General features: G+C 33.2%; 2 protein-coding genes and 1 pseudogene across 2 annotated transcripts; all 3 read left to right on the top strand.

Annotated features, from left to right (window-relative positions):
• The first annotated feature begins 1,308 nt into the window (after positions 1-1,308).
• On the top strand, positions 1,309-2,162 carry LOC131625126 (DExH-box ATP-dependent RNA helicase DExH12-like). The gene has a single exon (XM_058896017.1). The coding sequence runs from the start codon at positions 1,413-1,415 to the stop codon at positions 1,962-1,964; it is 552 nt and encodes a 183-aa protein (XP_058752000.1). The 5' UTR covers positions 1,309-1,412; the 3' UTR covers positions 1,965-2,162.
• A 5,659-nt stretch (positions 2,163-7,821) lies between these two features.
• LOC131625109 (photosystem I P700 chlorophyll a apoprotein A1-like) lies at positions 7,822-9,453 on the top strand (annotated as a pseudogene).
• On the top strand, positions 9,176-11,215 carry LOC131625108 (photosystem I P700 chlorophyll a apoprotein A2-like). The gene is made up of 2 exons (XM_058896002.1): positions 9,176-9,563; positions 10,713-11,215. The coding sequence occupies exons 1-2, from the start codon at positions 9,176-9,178 to the stop codon at positions 11,213-11,215; spliced, it is 891 nt and encodes a 296-aa protein (XP_058751985.1).
• Positions 11,216-15,010: the final 3,795 nt, after the last annotated feature.

The following is a 15,010-nucleotide window of genomic DNA, read 5'->3' as shown; positions in this document are numbered from 1 at the left end:
TCTACTACTTCACTATTTGCCTGATGAGTAGGAATAAATAAACCATTGATTAAAGTTTTCCACAATTCAAAATTCATGTTTTTCAAGAAAAATTCTAAACTGAGCTTTCCACAATTCAAATTTCATACTATTAAAAGGTGAATGCATGTTTAGAAAAGATCTCTTGTTGGAAGTTATCTTCCTCCTGAGACGACCCGTCCTTAAACATGAGTTAAGCTCTGATGTCACTTATTGGATATGTGACTTCACACATAAGAGAGAATGAGTGTGGGTGAATTGTGAGTTTCAAAATTTGGATTCGAAAAAATTTGTGGATCAAAATTAGAGTTTGAAAATATTTTTGGAAATATGCACCAGAAACTAAATTGCAGAAATAAAATAGATAAGGGAAAAGAGAAAAACACTAGGAATTATACAAATTCTTTAAAAAATGACTTAGTCATGTCTCCAAGATTTGATCTTGATAGTATTCCATACACTTAAGAGTCTTTAGTAGGTTAAATTCTCGAATCCCTTTATAGAAGAAATGAAGTTTATGGCTAACTTCTGACCAAATGATGAGCACAGAGAGAAGCGGTGAAAACATCATATTGAAGCGATTAGTCTTCCTTCCAAACAGAAATTTGGAGTATTATTAGTCTTCAAGCTTCAAATCAAGACTTTACATGGGATAATCTTGAACTGGAGAGAGCTTTTAACACTAGGCTTTACTCGTGAACCGAACCTTGATTTTATACCGGACTAACCAAGAACCTATGAGATTTTAATCCGAGATTATCTCGAACCTTACCAATTAGAAGGCTAAGCTTGAACCCGATGAAGCCTTCTAATTGAACCGAGTGATTAACTAAATTCCCCAAAACCAAACTTTTTACGGGGTTTGCTTTGAACCTAAAATAAACCAATCCCTAAATGATTGAATTGTCCAACCAAGGTAAAAATAAACCCCCTTGGTGAACTTACAAATCTACCCTTCCAGAAATATACGTGTCTCACTTACAAAACGAAATTCTCTAAAGTGTTACGACTAAACTTTAGTAAGCGAAAGTAAAAGAAATATTTTAGAGAGAGAGAGAGGAGATATGGAATTCTCACGTTTCCGAATGCAAGTGAGAAAAGATCTCTATTTATAAGTCAGAGATTGACACAAAATATAAAAGTTTTTAGGTCTATTTATGACTTACCAATCGATCAATTATCTTAAAATAAATTGATTGTTGAATTAAAAATAATTAAAAAATAATAATTATTACCTATTATTAAGATATTGTCCTAATCACATTTCTTATGAAACTTCCTCAATTAATATTTTGCATAACAAGGTTCACAATATCGACCATACAAGTGATATACTAGTAAGACGTGAATATTAGGATTTAGGGTTCTTCCATCATCCCTTCATTTTCTCAAAAATGGCAGAATCGCGGTTCAAGCAATACACATACATCCCCCAAAACCCTCTACCCCTCTCCCCTCCTTCTATAATCCCAAAACCCAACCCCTTCGACATGTACCGCGTTGAAAAACACACCGTCGTATTCCCGGCCATCCACATCGAAGACGAAAGCATCTTCCCGGCCATCCCCGTCGAAGAGGAGATCATCTTCCCGGTCATCGACGACGGCGTATACCAACCAAAGTCCAAGAGAACCCGCGCCGCCTATGACAATCTCCTCACCCTCATCCAGCAGCCCCTCCCCGGTCAGCCACTCGCCGGGCAGCCGCTCAGTACAGTCAGATTCGTCGCCGATAAGATTCTCGAAATTCTCAAAAACGACGCCGTTGATTACCATGACAAGAGGATCAACGTTGAGATGCTTCTTAACCCTATCCCTGATCATGTTTTTGATCAGCTTGTTTCGGTTGGGAAGCTTATAACTGATTTCTATGGGTTTGCTGCTGGTCATGTTGACGGCGGCGTTGTCGACGGTGTCCGGAGTTTATCCATTTGCAGCGATAGATAGAGGATTATGCTGCATTCAGAAATTATGTGAATAGGTTGGTTATTGCAATACTGGACCTTCTTTTTGTTCGTTTTCTTTAGGATGAAATTGAATGGTGTCAATTGTTTCATTGACATAGCAAAGTGTTAATTTTTTAAATTTGAATGTTATGTTAGTATATATTTTTTATATGATTATCATGATATTATTTTGGACTCCTGCTGAATTGCATGATTTTAAATCGCGATCATGGATGGTTGCTGGTGTTGCGATTGCGGTCATTGTGGTTGTTGCGATGCACATTGTTGAGTGAGTTTTAATTGGGTTTCGGGGTTCTGAAATTTTGAGTTTGATGGAAATATTTGAAGAGACATGGGCGAAATTGTTTGATGTGATTTCTCATGGTGGTTTGCCGCATGGTTTTAATTTACACTGCAATTGGGGTCCGATGCGGTTGCGGAGGCTGATGCAATATTGCGGCTGCAATTGCAGTCGCCCGAGTGCAATTTAAAAACCATGGTTGCTTGAACACATGTTTATGTTACACTACTTTGAGTCGGCTGCAATTCTTTTTTCTGTTGGAGATTTGCTATTTGGTTATTGTCACAATGCTGTTTTTCTTTCATTATATGTGATAAAGTGTACAAGGAAATATATGGTCTAGACCATATATAGCTGGGAAAGTCAAGTCATTCAAAAGTTTTGACTATAGTTTTCATTTCAAACATTCAATTTTTTCTTCATGGATGGAACAAAGTTAGCCGAATTTTTCCTCCACGAGGGAGGGAGAAGAGAATTTCGATACAGTAAGTTACTCTTCGGGCTGATGCACTGTTTTATCCAACCATATTCACCATGCACTTCCCTACAAATGACAGCTTGGCGCATTTTTTTGGCACTCTTGTTTTCCACTGCTTATTGTACCTATGCATTAATCATAAAATGGAATTTAGCTCTGGGGATTGTATTGTGTTCTCAGGATATTCTCTCAGCCTTACTGGTTAGAAGTGTCTTGCCTCCAATGGACACATTTATATATGTAAAAATGTTATGTTTAACCAATATAAATTTCCATATCCATTCATGTTTCATACTACTTCCACGAATTCTGTCGCTGCTTCATGTTTCATGCATAATTTTGATTTTGCTGTGAATCATTTGTTCATGCTGTATTCATCTTGACAAAGAAAAACTGTTGCATTAATCCTTGGAACCTGCCTGCTCATGAAGTATTTTCCTGAATAAGCTTTAAGCATAAGTTTTCTATGCCTACAACTTACGTAACTCGATGTGTTACAAAAGTAAAATGTTAACATGCATTTTATAGTCATACAAGTGATGAAGTGAAGGATGAGAAGCTTGTTAAATGAACAATATTTTTAATTTGTCTAAAGTTCATTTATAGGTCAGTTCTCACAAGCTTCTTGCTTCTAAACGTGACACTTCCTAGTCGTGAATCTTGCTTCTAAGCTTATCCGATTGATGCTTTTCAAAACCAGATTCAAAGGCTTAGAATTGACGTAAATGGTTATTTATGCCATAACTAGATGGAAATGGTGAGTAGTGGCCGAAGATTAGAAATCTGAAATTCTTGCTGTATCTTATGCTTGTGGAAATCTGAAATGGTTTAAGCGGTATATTTTGTTCTTAGATGTTCCCAAATTGTTTCTTGAAGCTCAATTTGTATGACAGATGACTAGAAATCTAAAATTATTGTATATCTTGTTTTCAATAGCATGTGTATAGCATCCGGCTGCACCATCCTTGACTTTGAGTTGTGTTTCTTCCATCTCCTGGAATAGGTTTTACAACAACTTCTCTCTCGCTTGGGTCTTCTCAGACTTCTTTTTCTTTTTTATAACAACTTCTCTTGCACGGGTCTTCTTAGATTTTTTTAATTGGATATCTTTCTCAATGGTAGGTGGTGATGCTACATTAGTTGACTTCCCCTGAAGATTAGGATTTTTTTTCAAGTTTTGGCAGATAATATTTTTCTTCATGGCCATTGCCCCCTAAATTTCATTTCTCCCTTATCCCCAATTTAATGTTTGCTTCTCTTACTTTAAAATCTATAAATAGACGAGATCCTTTACACATGATGATCTCCCAAATCAAACGGAGATTTTGGCGGCTAAACTCACAGATTAAATAGAGATTTTATCGGTTAATCTTAAGAATCAAACAACAAATTTTAACAGGAGGACAATCTCAGTAACTAAATAAAGATGTTATCAGGATAATATCAAGAACCAAAAAGATAAATCAAACAAGAAAATCATACTCTTGATGAAGAACACTTAAGTACGAAAAATAAAATGGATTAAATAAAGTGACATAATCGATTAATCTATATGATTACTCAATTAAAAGTTTTAAAATACTGCAACCCTTATTTCCAAACGAAAAAACCTACCACGACTAATGCCTTAATCGATTTAAAATGATTCTAAATGATTATTACTTAAACAACAAAATTGAATACAGAAAATATTTTTGCAACTTATCAACAAAAAGTTTAATGTTTGATAATCATTTTTAAGTTGACGAACATTTAAAAGATTTTAGGTTTGTTGGACTTTAAAACTTTTTTCATAGAAAAACAAAAACAAAAACACATTTAAAAATACATCTAAATATAAGTTTTTGCACGGGTCCGTTTATATTTTTGTGTAAGTTTTAAATAAAATTTTTATATTCGAAATTATAATAAGTATAACTTAATTATTTTAAAATATTTTTTTATTTATTTTAAAATGATATAATTGATTCTGATTTTTTTATAATTTTAAATTTTAAAATTCTGTAAAAAATAATTTTAAATTTAAAAGAATAACACTAACAATTTTAATTTTTTTTATAATATTTAAATTAATTCGTTACTAATATACGTGATAGATGATTTATTTAAAATATATAAGAATACTCTATTTTTATAACTAATAATGCTTTCAAGTTTTATTTTTATTTAAATTAGTATGTTATTATAATAGATAATGTACTTAATTACGATTTTGGTTTCTATATTTTAGGTCATTTATATTTTCAAAAAATTGTTCTAAAAACAAAACATTATAACCTATTGAAACTTCCCTCTCACGCAAACCCTAGGCGGCATATGGTCTTCACCTCCGTCCATCCATCTGAGAAACCAAGGAATAATTCTCACTTCCAATTGCACACATCTCAAATTAAGAAGGTATGTATGTATGTATGCATGCATGCGTGCATGCATGTGTCTATATGCATTATTTATTCATAATTTTATTGCCATTATGTTTATTATTTACGTTTTCTTACTGCAGCAATGAAGAACACTAGGTGTTTGCCTGATTTGCCTGATTGTGTCATGTCTTACATATTTTCAAAGTTACCTATGGTGCATTTATTGAGAACAAGCTTATTATCAAAAAAATGGCTTCATGAATGGGGATCAAGGAAAGACCTCAACATTGATATACATAACTAGTTTACTCATGAGACTCGATCAATTCATCTTACATTATCCCGGTGCCACCATTCGTTCCGTAAAACTCAATTATCCATTAGAAGACGATATTTTCAGTGAAATAGTTGACAATTTTATTTCCCAAGTTATTTCTAAGGGCGCCCAGCGGATTGAACTCCTTTGCTCAAATCATAACTCCCCAGATATTCATTTCATACTCATACAAGTTTTCCTTCACTCAGACTAATCATTCATTGAACTATCTGCATCTACAAAACTGTCTTCTATCACCTTCTATAGACTTCACTCAACTAAAAAGCTTGACAACGCTTGTGCTGCATCTACTTAATCTAAAACAACATATGCTCTCAGATATATTATCTAACTGCGTCAATCTTCAAGACCTCACACTTAAAAACTGTCTATATAATTTTGCCGCAAATATAACTAGTCCGTCCCTGTGTCATTTGAAGATAGTGGATCATATAAAACTCTGGAGCAGTATTCATTGGAAGTTCTGTTTAGATATATATGCGTTAAACCTTTCGTCCTTTGAATTTAGCAGTAGACTTGCTACCTTTAAATTGAATAATATCAAGGCTCCTAAGTTATCAAAGTTTAACTGCAATTGTAAAACAATTCCACCTTATGTGTTTTGTGGGATGGATAAATTGAAACAACTTGTCTTGGTTGAGGTCCTTGTACCGAAGGATATCTTGCCTAGTTTGTTTTCTAATTGTCTCCAACTCGAGGAACTAACCTTCTGGGGATGTACATTTGAGTCTTCAATTAGTATTATCAGTCCAATGTTGCGCCGCTTGAATGTAATTGACTTTGATTGCGTTCCCTGGGACTTGGACATTGATGCATTGAATCACTTTCGAGCCTTGTGCTAGATTCTATGTTGGTGCTGGAATTCGGAATATTGGCTCTCATGATGAAAAATGTGTTCGAAGTGGAATTAGTTTTATGTGTGAGATGCTTAAGGAGGAAGTAATGAACAATGTCTACTTATCATTTTGTAGTATTGTTGATTAATTTTTTTTCTTGGAGAGTAATGAACAATGTTTCATACTGCTTCCACAGATTCTATACTAAAAGAGTTACAAGAAAATGTTATTCCCATAACACACATCAAGTTAGTCATATAGTGGAAAAATTAAATCAACACTATGATAACAAAAAAAATAGACAAATCAACTCTGAATAATCACAAAAAATAAATAATGAACAAGTAATACAACTCGAAGGACATTAAGCTTTGTAAGAAAAGAAAAAATGCTATGGTAAGTGAGGAACATGTCAAAACCAATTGCATCGACATTAATCCTAAAACTTAGAAGAATCAACACTACTATAGAAGAGTCCTTCACCATGGTTCTTAAAAGGATGAATTGAGACATTCCTTTGTAAATACATGATTATCTTGACGATATTGGCTATTTCTTTCTTTTCCGATTGCCTCGAAAGAAAAAAAGAAACATCTTCTTCTTTCTGAAATAATTGAAGATCTCGAGCGGACTTCTCAGTAGGATTTAAATCGAAAGGAACTTTTGACCATCTGCGCGAGAAAAAAGAGGGATCATAGATGTTTTTTTCTTTTGGACCATACAGGAGCGGAACAATAAACCTATGGATATTGAACGAATCTTTTGAGTCTTCCAATGTGGATCCAATGGAATTCATTTGCATAGGAAGAAGCCCTGTCAAATAAATATTTTTTTTCCCGATCATCCTTTGATTGTTCATACGATATATAAGGATCGCTACTACAAAAAGTACTAAATTTTTAATCGTGAAAGATCCATTTCTTGTTAAACCCTTTAAATAGCGTGAAACTAGGATACTCAAAATTACGGAGTCTAAGACTTTTATCAAACTCTCTTGATGGAAAAAATTGTGAATGACAGATATTGCTAAATTGAATTGCGTCCAAGAATCTAAGAAATAGGTACAATTCTTGCTCTCTCTATAAATTTCTCTCAATTTTAAAATTCAATAGTCTATTTTATTGTTATTCATACGATCCTCCTAAAAAAATTAAAATATTTATTTTTTATATTCATTTCATTTACGATCCTCCTAAAAAATTAAAATATTTATTTTTTATATTCATTTCATTTATATGTTTTTATATTTATTTCATTTATATTTTATATGTTTTTATATTTATTTCATTTATATGTTTTTATATTTATTTCATTTATATGTATTTCAATTGAAATTACTAAGTTTCTCCATTCAAATCCAATTTCTTTGTTTCTCCATTCAAGTCTAATTCATAAGTTTATCCTTATTTCATTTATCTATTTTTGTATGTCTTTATATTGATTCCAATTGATCTATTTCTTCATGTCTTTCTATTTAGTTCTCTAATTCCGTCTTTCTATTAAGTCATTATTACATCTATCTATTTCTTCATTATTACATTGATCTATTTCTTCATGGGGTATTGGTCATGGTATAAAATATATTTTAGAATCCCATAAAGGTCCATTTACAGGCCAGGGTCATAAAGGTCTATATGAGATCTTAACAACGTCATGGCATGCTCAATTATCTATTAACCTAGCTATGTTAAGCTCTTTGACCATTGTTGTAGCTCACCATATGTATGCTATGCCTCTTTATCCATACCTAGCTACTAACTATGGTACACAACTTTCATTGTTCACACATCACATGTGGATTGGGGGCTTTCTCATAGTTGGTGCTGCTGCACATGCAGCCATTTTTATGGTAAGAGACTATGATCCAACTACTTGATACAATGATCTATTAGATCGTGTTCTTAAACATCGTGATGCAATCATATCACATCTCAACTGGGTGTGTATATTTTTAGGCTTTCATAGTTTTGGGTTGTATATTCATAATGATACCATGAGTGCTTTAGGGCGCCATCAAGATATGTTTTCAGATAGCGCTATACAATTACAACCTATCTTTGCTCAATGGATACAAAATACCCATGCTTTAGCACCTGGCACAACAGTCCCTGGTGTAACAACAAGCACCAGTTTGACTTGGGGCGGTGGTGATTTAGTGGCAGTGGGCGGCAAAGTAGCTTTGTTACATATTCCATTAGGAACTGCAAATTTTTTGGTACATCATATTCATGCATTTATAATTCATGTGACGGTATTGATACTCCTAAAAGGAGTTCTATTTGCTCGTAGCTCACGATTGATACCGGATAAAGCAAATCTTGGTTTTCGGTTCCCTTGTAATGGCCCTGGAAGAGGGGGGACATGCCAAGTATCCGCTTGGGATCATGTCTTCCTCGGATTATTTTGGATGTACAATGCAATTTCTGTAGTAATATTCCATTTCAGTTGGAAAATGCAGTCGGATGTTTGGGGAAGTATAAATGATCAAGGAGTAGTAACTCATATCACAGGAGGAAACTTTGCCCAGAGTTCGATTACCATTAATGGGTGGCTTCGCGATTTCTCATGGGCGCATGCATCCCAGGTAATTCAGTCTTATGGTTCCTCGTTATCTGCATATGGTCTTTTTTTCTTAGGCGCCCATTTTGTATGGGCTTTTAGTTTAATGTTTCTATTCAGCGGGCGTGGTTATTGGCAAGAACTTATTGAATCCATCGTTTGGGCTCATAATAAATTAAAAGTTGCTCCTGCTACTCAGCCTAGAGCCTTGAGCATTGTACAGGGACGTGCTGTAGGAGTTACACATTACCTTCTGGGTGGAATTGCCACAACGTGGGCATTCTTCTTAGCAAGAATTATTGCAGTAGGATAATGGCTAGGAGGATTTGAAAAGCATTATGGCATTAAGATTTCCAAGGTTTAGCCAAGGCTTAGCTCAAGACCCCACTACTTGTCGTATTTGGTTTGGTATTGCTACCGCACATGACTTCGAGAGTCATGATGATATTACTAAGGAACGTCTTTATCAGAATATTTTTGCTACTCATTTCGGACAATTAGCAATAATTTTTCTGTGGACTTCCGGGAATCTCTTCCATGTAGCTTGGCAAGGAAATTTTGAGGCATGGGTACAAGATCCTTTACATGTAAGACCTATTGCTCATGCAATTTGGGATCCCCATTTTGGTCAACCGACTGTAGAAGCTTTTACTCGAGGGGGTGCTCTTGGCCCAGTGAATATTGCATATTCCAGTGTTTATCAGTGGTGGTATACAATTAGTTTACGTATTAATGAGGATCTTTATGTTAGAACAAGAAATGTTCTGATCAATATTCTTTATTTTGATGATAACATTATGTATGAATTTTGTATAAGACAATGTGGTACTCTAATCTTTTGCATTTTCCATTTCAGGAAATATATAAAGAGTATGCACAAATCAACGCTCAGAAGCAACTGACTCAGAAAGTTCTGGATGGCTTCATCAGAACATGCTCTGGCAAGACATTAGAAGATGGTCATGCAGAATCAGAACATGAACTAGAAAGCATCAGAAGAATGGAAGTCAGAAGAACAAGCTCTGAAGTTCTGATGGTATCACGCTCAAAGCTCTTCAAAGTCAGAAGACAGAAGATGCTCTGCACCAAAGCTGATGGCTCTGATATTCAAACGTTGTTATCTACAAAATATGAGTCCAGAAAGAAAATACAAGATGAAAGGCTGTAACGTCAAATCTATGACTAACAAAAGGAACGTTAGAAGCTACAAAAGGCAAAATCAGTAAAAGCAGCAAAAGCAAGGCTCGAGGTAGTTGACAAAAGTGTGAAACATTAAATGCAGCGTTGTACTATTCACGCAAAGCATTAAATGCATCCCAACGGCCATTTCCTCTCAGCGCCTATAAATAGAAGTTCTGTCCAGAAGCTGAATACAACATTTACACAAAATATACAGAAACGCTGTCAAATTCAAAAGCTTACGAACTTCATCTTCAACCTCACAAACTCTTGTAATATTTAGTGAGTGTTAAGTTTAGAACTTAAGAGAAATATCACAGTTGTGATTACAGCTTTATTAGAAGCATTCAAACTCTTGTAAACTTTATTTTTACATTGATTGTAAAAGGATTCCTAGAGTGATCAAGTTGTGATCTGTAGACTCTAGAAGACTTAGAGGTTATCTAAGTGGAAAACCATTGTAATCAGTTGGATTAGTGGATTAAATCCTCAGTTGAGGTAAATCACTCTAAGGGGGTGGATTGGAGTAGTTTGGTTAACAATCTTAGTGGATAAAAATCTTTGTGTTGATTGATTTTTTATCTTCCAAGTTTTTGAGTTACACTTATTCAATCCCCCCCTTTCTAAGTGTTTTTCTATCCTTCACTTTATACTGGAGCTCTTTTCTATTATTTCTTTCTTTCATATCCTTATTAGCGGGCTGGTTACACCTACAACTGAAATGGAAACCGAGCGTTTCGTGGTTTAAAAATGCCGAATCCCGCCTCAATCATCATTTGTCAGGACTATTTGGAGTCAGCTCCTTAACTTGGGCAGGGCATTTAGTCCATGTGGCTATTCCAGGATCAAGAGGAGAATATGTTCGATTGAGTAATTTCTTAAGTGTATTGCCTCACCCTCAAGGATTAGGGCCACTTTTTACAGGTCAGTGGAATCTTTATGCTCAAAACCCCGATTCTAGTAATCATTTATTTAGTACCTCGCAAGGTGCGGGAACTGCCATTCTAACACTTCTCGGGGGATTCTATCCTCAAACACAAAGTTTATGGCTTACCGATATGGCCCATCATCATTTAGCTATTGCAATTCTTTTTCTCATTGCTGGTCATATGTATAGAACGAACTTCTGGATTGGGCATAGTATAAAAGATATTTTAGAAGCGCATATTCCTCCAGGGGTAGATTGGGGCTGGACATAAGGGTCTTTATGACACAATAAATAATTCAATTCATTTTCAATTAGGCCTTGCTCTAGCCTCGTTAGGGGTCATTACTTCTTTGGTAGCTCAACACATGTATTCTTTACCTACTTATGCCTTTATAGCACAAGACTTTACTACTCAAGCTGCGTTATATACTCATCATCAATACATTGCATGATTTATTATGACAGGGGCTTTTGCTCATGCAGCTATCTTTTTTTTAGAGATTACAATCCTAAACAGAATGAGAATAATGTATTGGCAAGAATGTTAGAGCACAAAGAAGCTATCATATCCCATTTAAGTTGGGCCAACCTATTTCTGGGGTTTCATACTATGGGACAAAATTACATATAGGAATATGTAGGAATATGATCCAATATTTTTTAAAACCACTTAGATTTGTCGGGGGAAGTCCGAATCCAAATTGAATTGTCCAACAATTAATTAGATATTTTTTGATAGAGTACTATTTTTTTATTTTCTTTCTTCAAATAATTCTATTATAATAACTAGATTATTATATCTATTTTTGAAATTATGAATTAGATTCAATATTAAAATTATATATATATATATATATATATATATTATATTTTTCATTAAATTCTATTTTCTATGTTATTATTATTTGTATATTATTATTTGTTCTTGTTATTATACTCATTATATTTTATTATTTATCTATCCTATCTATTCTCTGTTTTTTATTAATTGAATAGAAATATTCAATATTATATAAGAAAGTAAAAAAAAATGCCAGGATAGATTCTATATATAATGGAAGAATGTGGAAAACAAGACAAAAATTCTTTAGAATGAGACTGGAAACTGATGTAAAGGGATGTACCGCAGCTTGGTAACGCGTTTGTTTTGGGTACAAAATATCACAGGTTCAAATCCTGTCATCCCTATTGCTATCACTAAGTATTAGTTATCGTATCAGCAGTAACAAGAGATCAATTTTGAGCAATTCAAATTGGACATACAAACTCAATATGAATAGTTCTACATATTGAGTTTGTATGCATGCAAGATGTATTGGCATCACATAAATTTATTTAGGAAAAGAAAGCGCTCTTAGTTCAGTTCGGTAGAACGCGGTTAATTATATCTCCTATGAATTAGGATTAAAACAAAAAAACTAGGAGGTCAATAAACAAAAGAGACAGTACTAAATCAAATATCCAACTGATCGCCACATCGGTATTGTAAATAGGCCGTTACAAATAATCCAGCCAAAGTAATAAGAATTAGACCTAACACGATCCAAATAGAAAAACTTCAATCATTTGAGTTTGGTTGAAAGTAAAAAAAGGTGGGGGTAATATTGATCCTTAATTATGAATTTAGATTGACCATGAATCTCAATGACCAAGAATTGGAAATAGGATAAGGAACTATAGAATATCAAAAATATTCTAAAATTTCCAATTCATCTCAAAATTGCAAATCAAATAAGTCGTATCTTATTCAGACTGATAAAAATACCCGCGGTTATAGTTAAAACTGCTAGTAGAAAACCAAAATAACTGGTTATAGTGGGCATAAGGAAACTAGATGAAATCTATTTTTTTATACATATGTTCCTAAAGCACTTTCCTAAGTTTCCATTTTTTTTTGAGCTAAAAATAGGAAAATAAGCAAAAAATACCACTTGAAAGATACAATTGAAAATAATTAATTGATTCATGAATCAATTATTATGGATGAACAAAAAGAAAAATAGAGTTACATAGGTAAGAAATCAATTCATCATCTGTGACATCTACCCAGCCTGTGATTCCAAATCAACATATTTATTGATCAACTCATGACATGAGTTGAGTAAACTAATTGAATGAAAATATTTTCATTTTTTTATTTCTTTATATTATATATAATAATAGTATAAAGCTCTATCTTTGTAATTAAACCAAGAAAGACCCGTAGACTTGTTGTGTCTAATACAAGAACAACAAATCTTAAATTTGAAGAAAAAAAGGATTCATTGTTGTTGTATTAGTATCCGTTGTCTGCCTTCACTGATATAAACACGCATATAAAAAAAACCCCACTACCATTGCGTATTGTTACTTATCGGATATAGAATAGATCTGCTTCTTTTTGTTCCTACGAATAGAATGTTCCTTTGTTTCTAAAAAACTAGAACAAACATAAATTCTTTAATGCGAAATAATTTTACTAAAAGGGGAAGGTCCATAGCATAGTTTTTACAGTGCAATAAAGTTACAGAGTGTCTATTTTTTGTTGATAGAAGGGGTATTTTCATGGGTTTGCCTTGGTATCGTGTGGTAGTATGTTCCAGCTTTACCATCACGGGATGAGAACATTAGTAACGCGTTATCTATCACTACAGTTGTGAAAAACAACCGTAGTAAAATATGGAGGTAAGAGGTTTGATACACAATGCCATAATTTTGAGTGATTTTTCTACATTTCACTACGGTTATAATTAACAATCCTAGTGAAAGACATAGCGTATAAATTTTCACTACGGTTACAATAAGCAACCGTTGTGATATATATGTATACTTGAATTGATTATAACTTATGTGGAATACTTATTTCTCCAACATGTCAATAAACATATTACCTTTCAATTTGATTTAGAAATTAATAATATGAATTAAGTTATATTAGAAGAACAAGTTACAGTAATCAATATATTCTAGATTTTTACAATCCATTATCCGTATCTCACATTTGGCTGTTAGAATATGATTTAATGTTTGTACTTCCTCAAGCAACACTTTCTTTTTTACTAGTTTATTCTACAAAGTTGATACTTTGCAAAATAAAGTAGTAAGAAATAAAATGATGATCGAAGATCTACAAGCATTAAATCAAATTCTAACAATCAAATGGAAAGATATGGATAATGGGCTGAAAAAATCTGAAAAACATTAATTAATGTAAGTTGTTTTCTAACATAACCTAATTTTTTCATATTATTAATTTTTAATTCAACACGAAAGGTTATAAATTAGATGAGGGGTTGGTAAAATACTCGAACCACATACGATATAATTAACTCATCTTCTAGGAACATGTTGAATGAAGAATATAGCAGCAATGTAAAGTAATAACATTATAACAAAAACAAAAGCTTCAACTACGTAGAAATTTTATCAACAACCACATACTTTAAACAACATACAACATAACTCAACAAAAACAAAACTATCAACAACATAGAAATTTAATCAACAACAACAGAAATTTAATCAACAACAACATACATCAGAGCTCAACAAAAACAAAATCATCAATACCATATAACTTTTATCAACAACATACTTTAAACAACATACAACATAGCTCAACAAAAACAAAATCATCAATACCATAAAACTTTGATCAACATAAACACAGTTTAAACAACATACAACATAGCTCAACAAAAACAAAATCATCACTACAATTATTTATATGGACCGTAAAAAATGTCTATTAATAAAAGAAACAAAATGCAGGCGCCTAAATAAGAGCTCTTACTTCGATTGGCTTAATAACCGATGTAGTAACATGTTATCTTAGGTGTATTTTGTAGTAGTGCAAGGACCTCAAAATTAAAAATAAATATTGATTAATTTAAAGAAAAGCGACTCTTAGATACCAAAAGCGCTGATACTAGTTGTTGGGAAATAACAAACAAAGCATAGAGAAAAAATAACGTGGAAACTCCAAAACCGGAGAAAAAACCACGTCGTTGTCAATAGACAACTAAAGAATAACTTGACTAGTGCATCTTGGAACGAAAAACTTGAATCCTATATATAGCCTTGAATT

This window comes from Vicia villosa, unplaced genomic scaffold (genome assembly GCF_029867415.1).
Source record: "Vicia villosa cultivar HV-30 ecotype Madison, WI unplaced genomic scaffold, Vvil1.0 ctg.000189F_1_1, whole genome shotgun sequence".
Classification (NCBI taxonomy): Eukaryota; Viridiplantae; Streptophyta; class Magnoliopsida; order Fabales; family Fabaceae; genus Vicia; species Vicia villosa.
This window is presented reverse-complemented; position numbering and strand designations above follow the sequence as displayed.

Bases quoted from the DNA above. Each gene is read 5' to 3' on its own strand.
- LOC131625126 (XM_058896017.1), top strand. From the start codon at position 1,413: ATGGCAGAATCGCGGTTCAAGCAATACACATACATCCCCCAAAACCCT.
- LOC131625108 (XM_058896002.1), top strand. From the start codon at position 9,176: ATGGCATTAAGATTTCCAAGGTTTAGCCAAGGCTTAGCTCAAGACCCC. The intron at 9,564-10,712 runs GTATTAATGAGG...TATCCTTATTAG, and splicing joins GTGGTATACAATTAGTTTAC to CGGGCTGGTTACACCTACAA.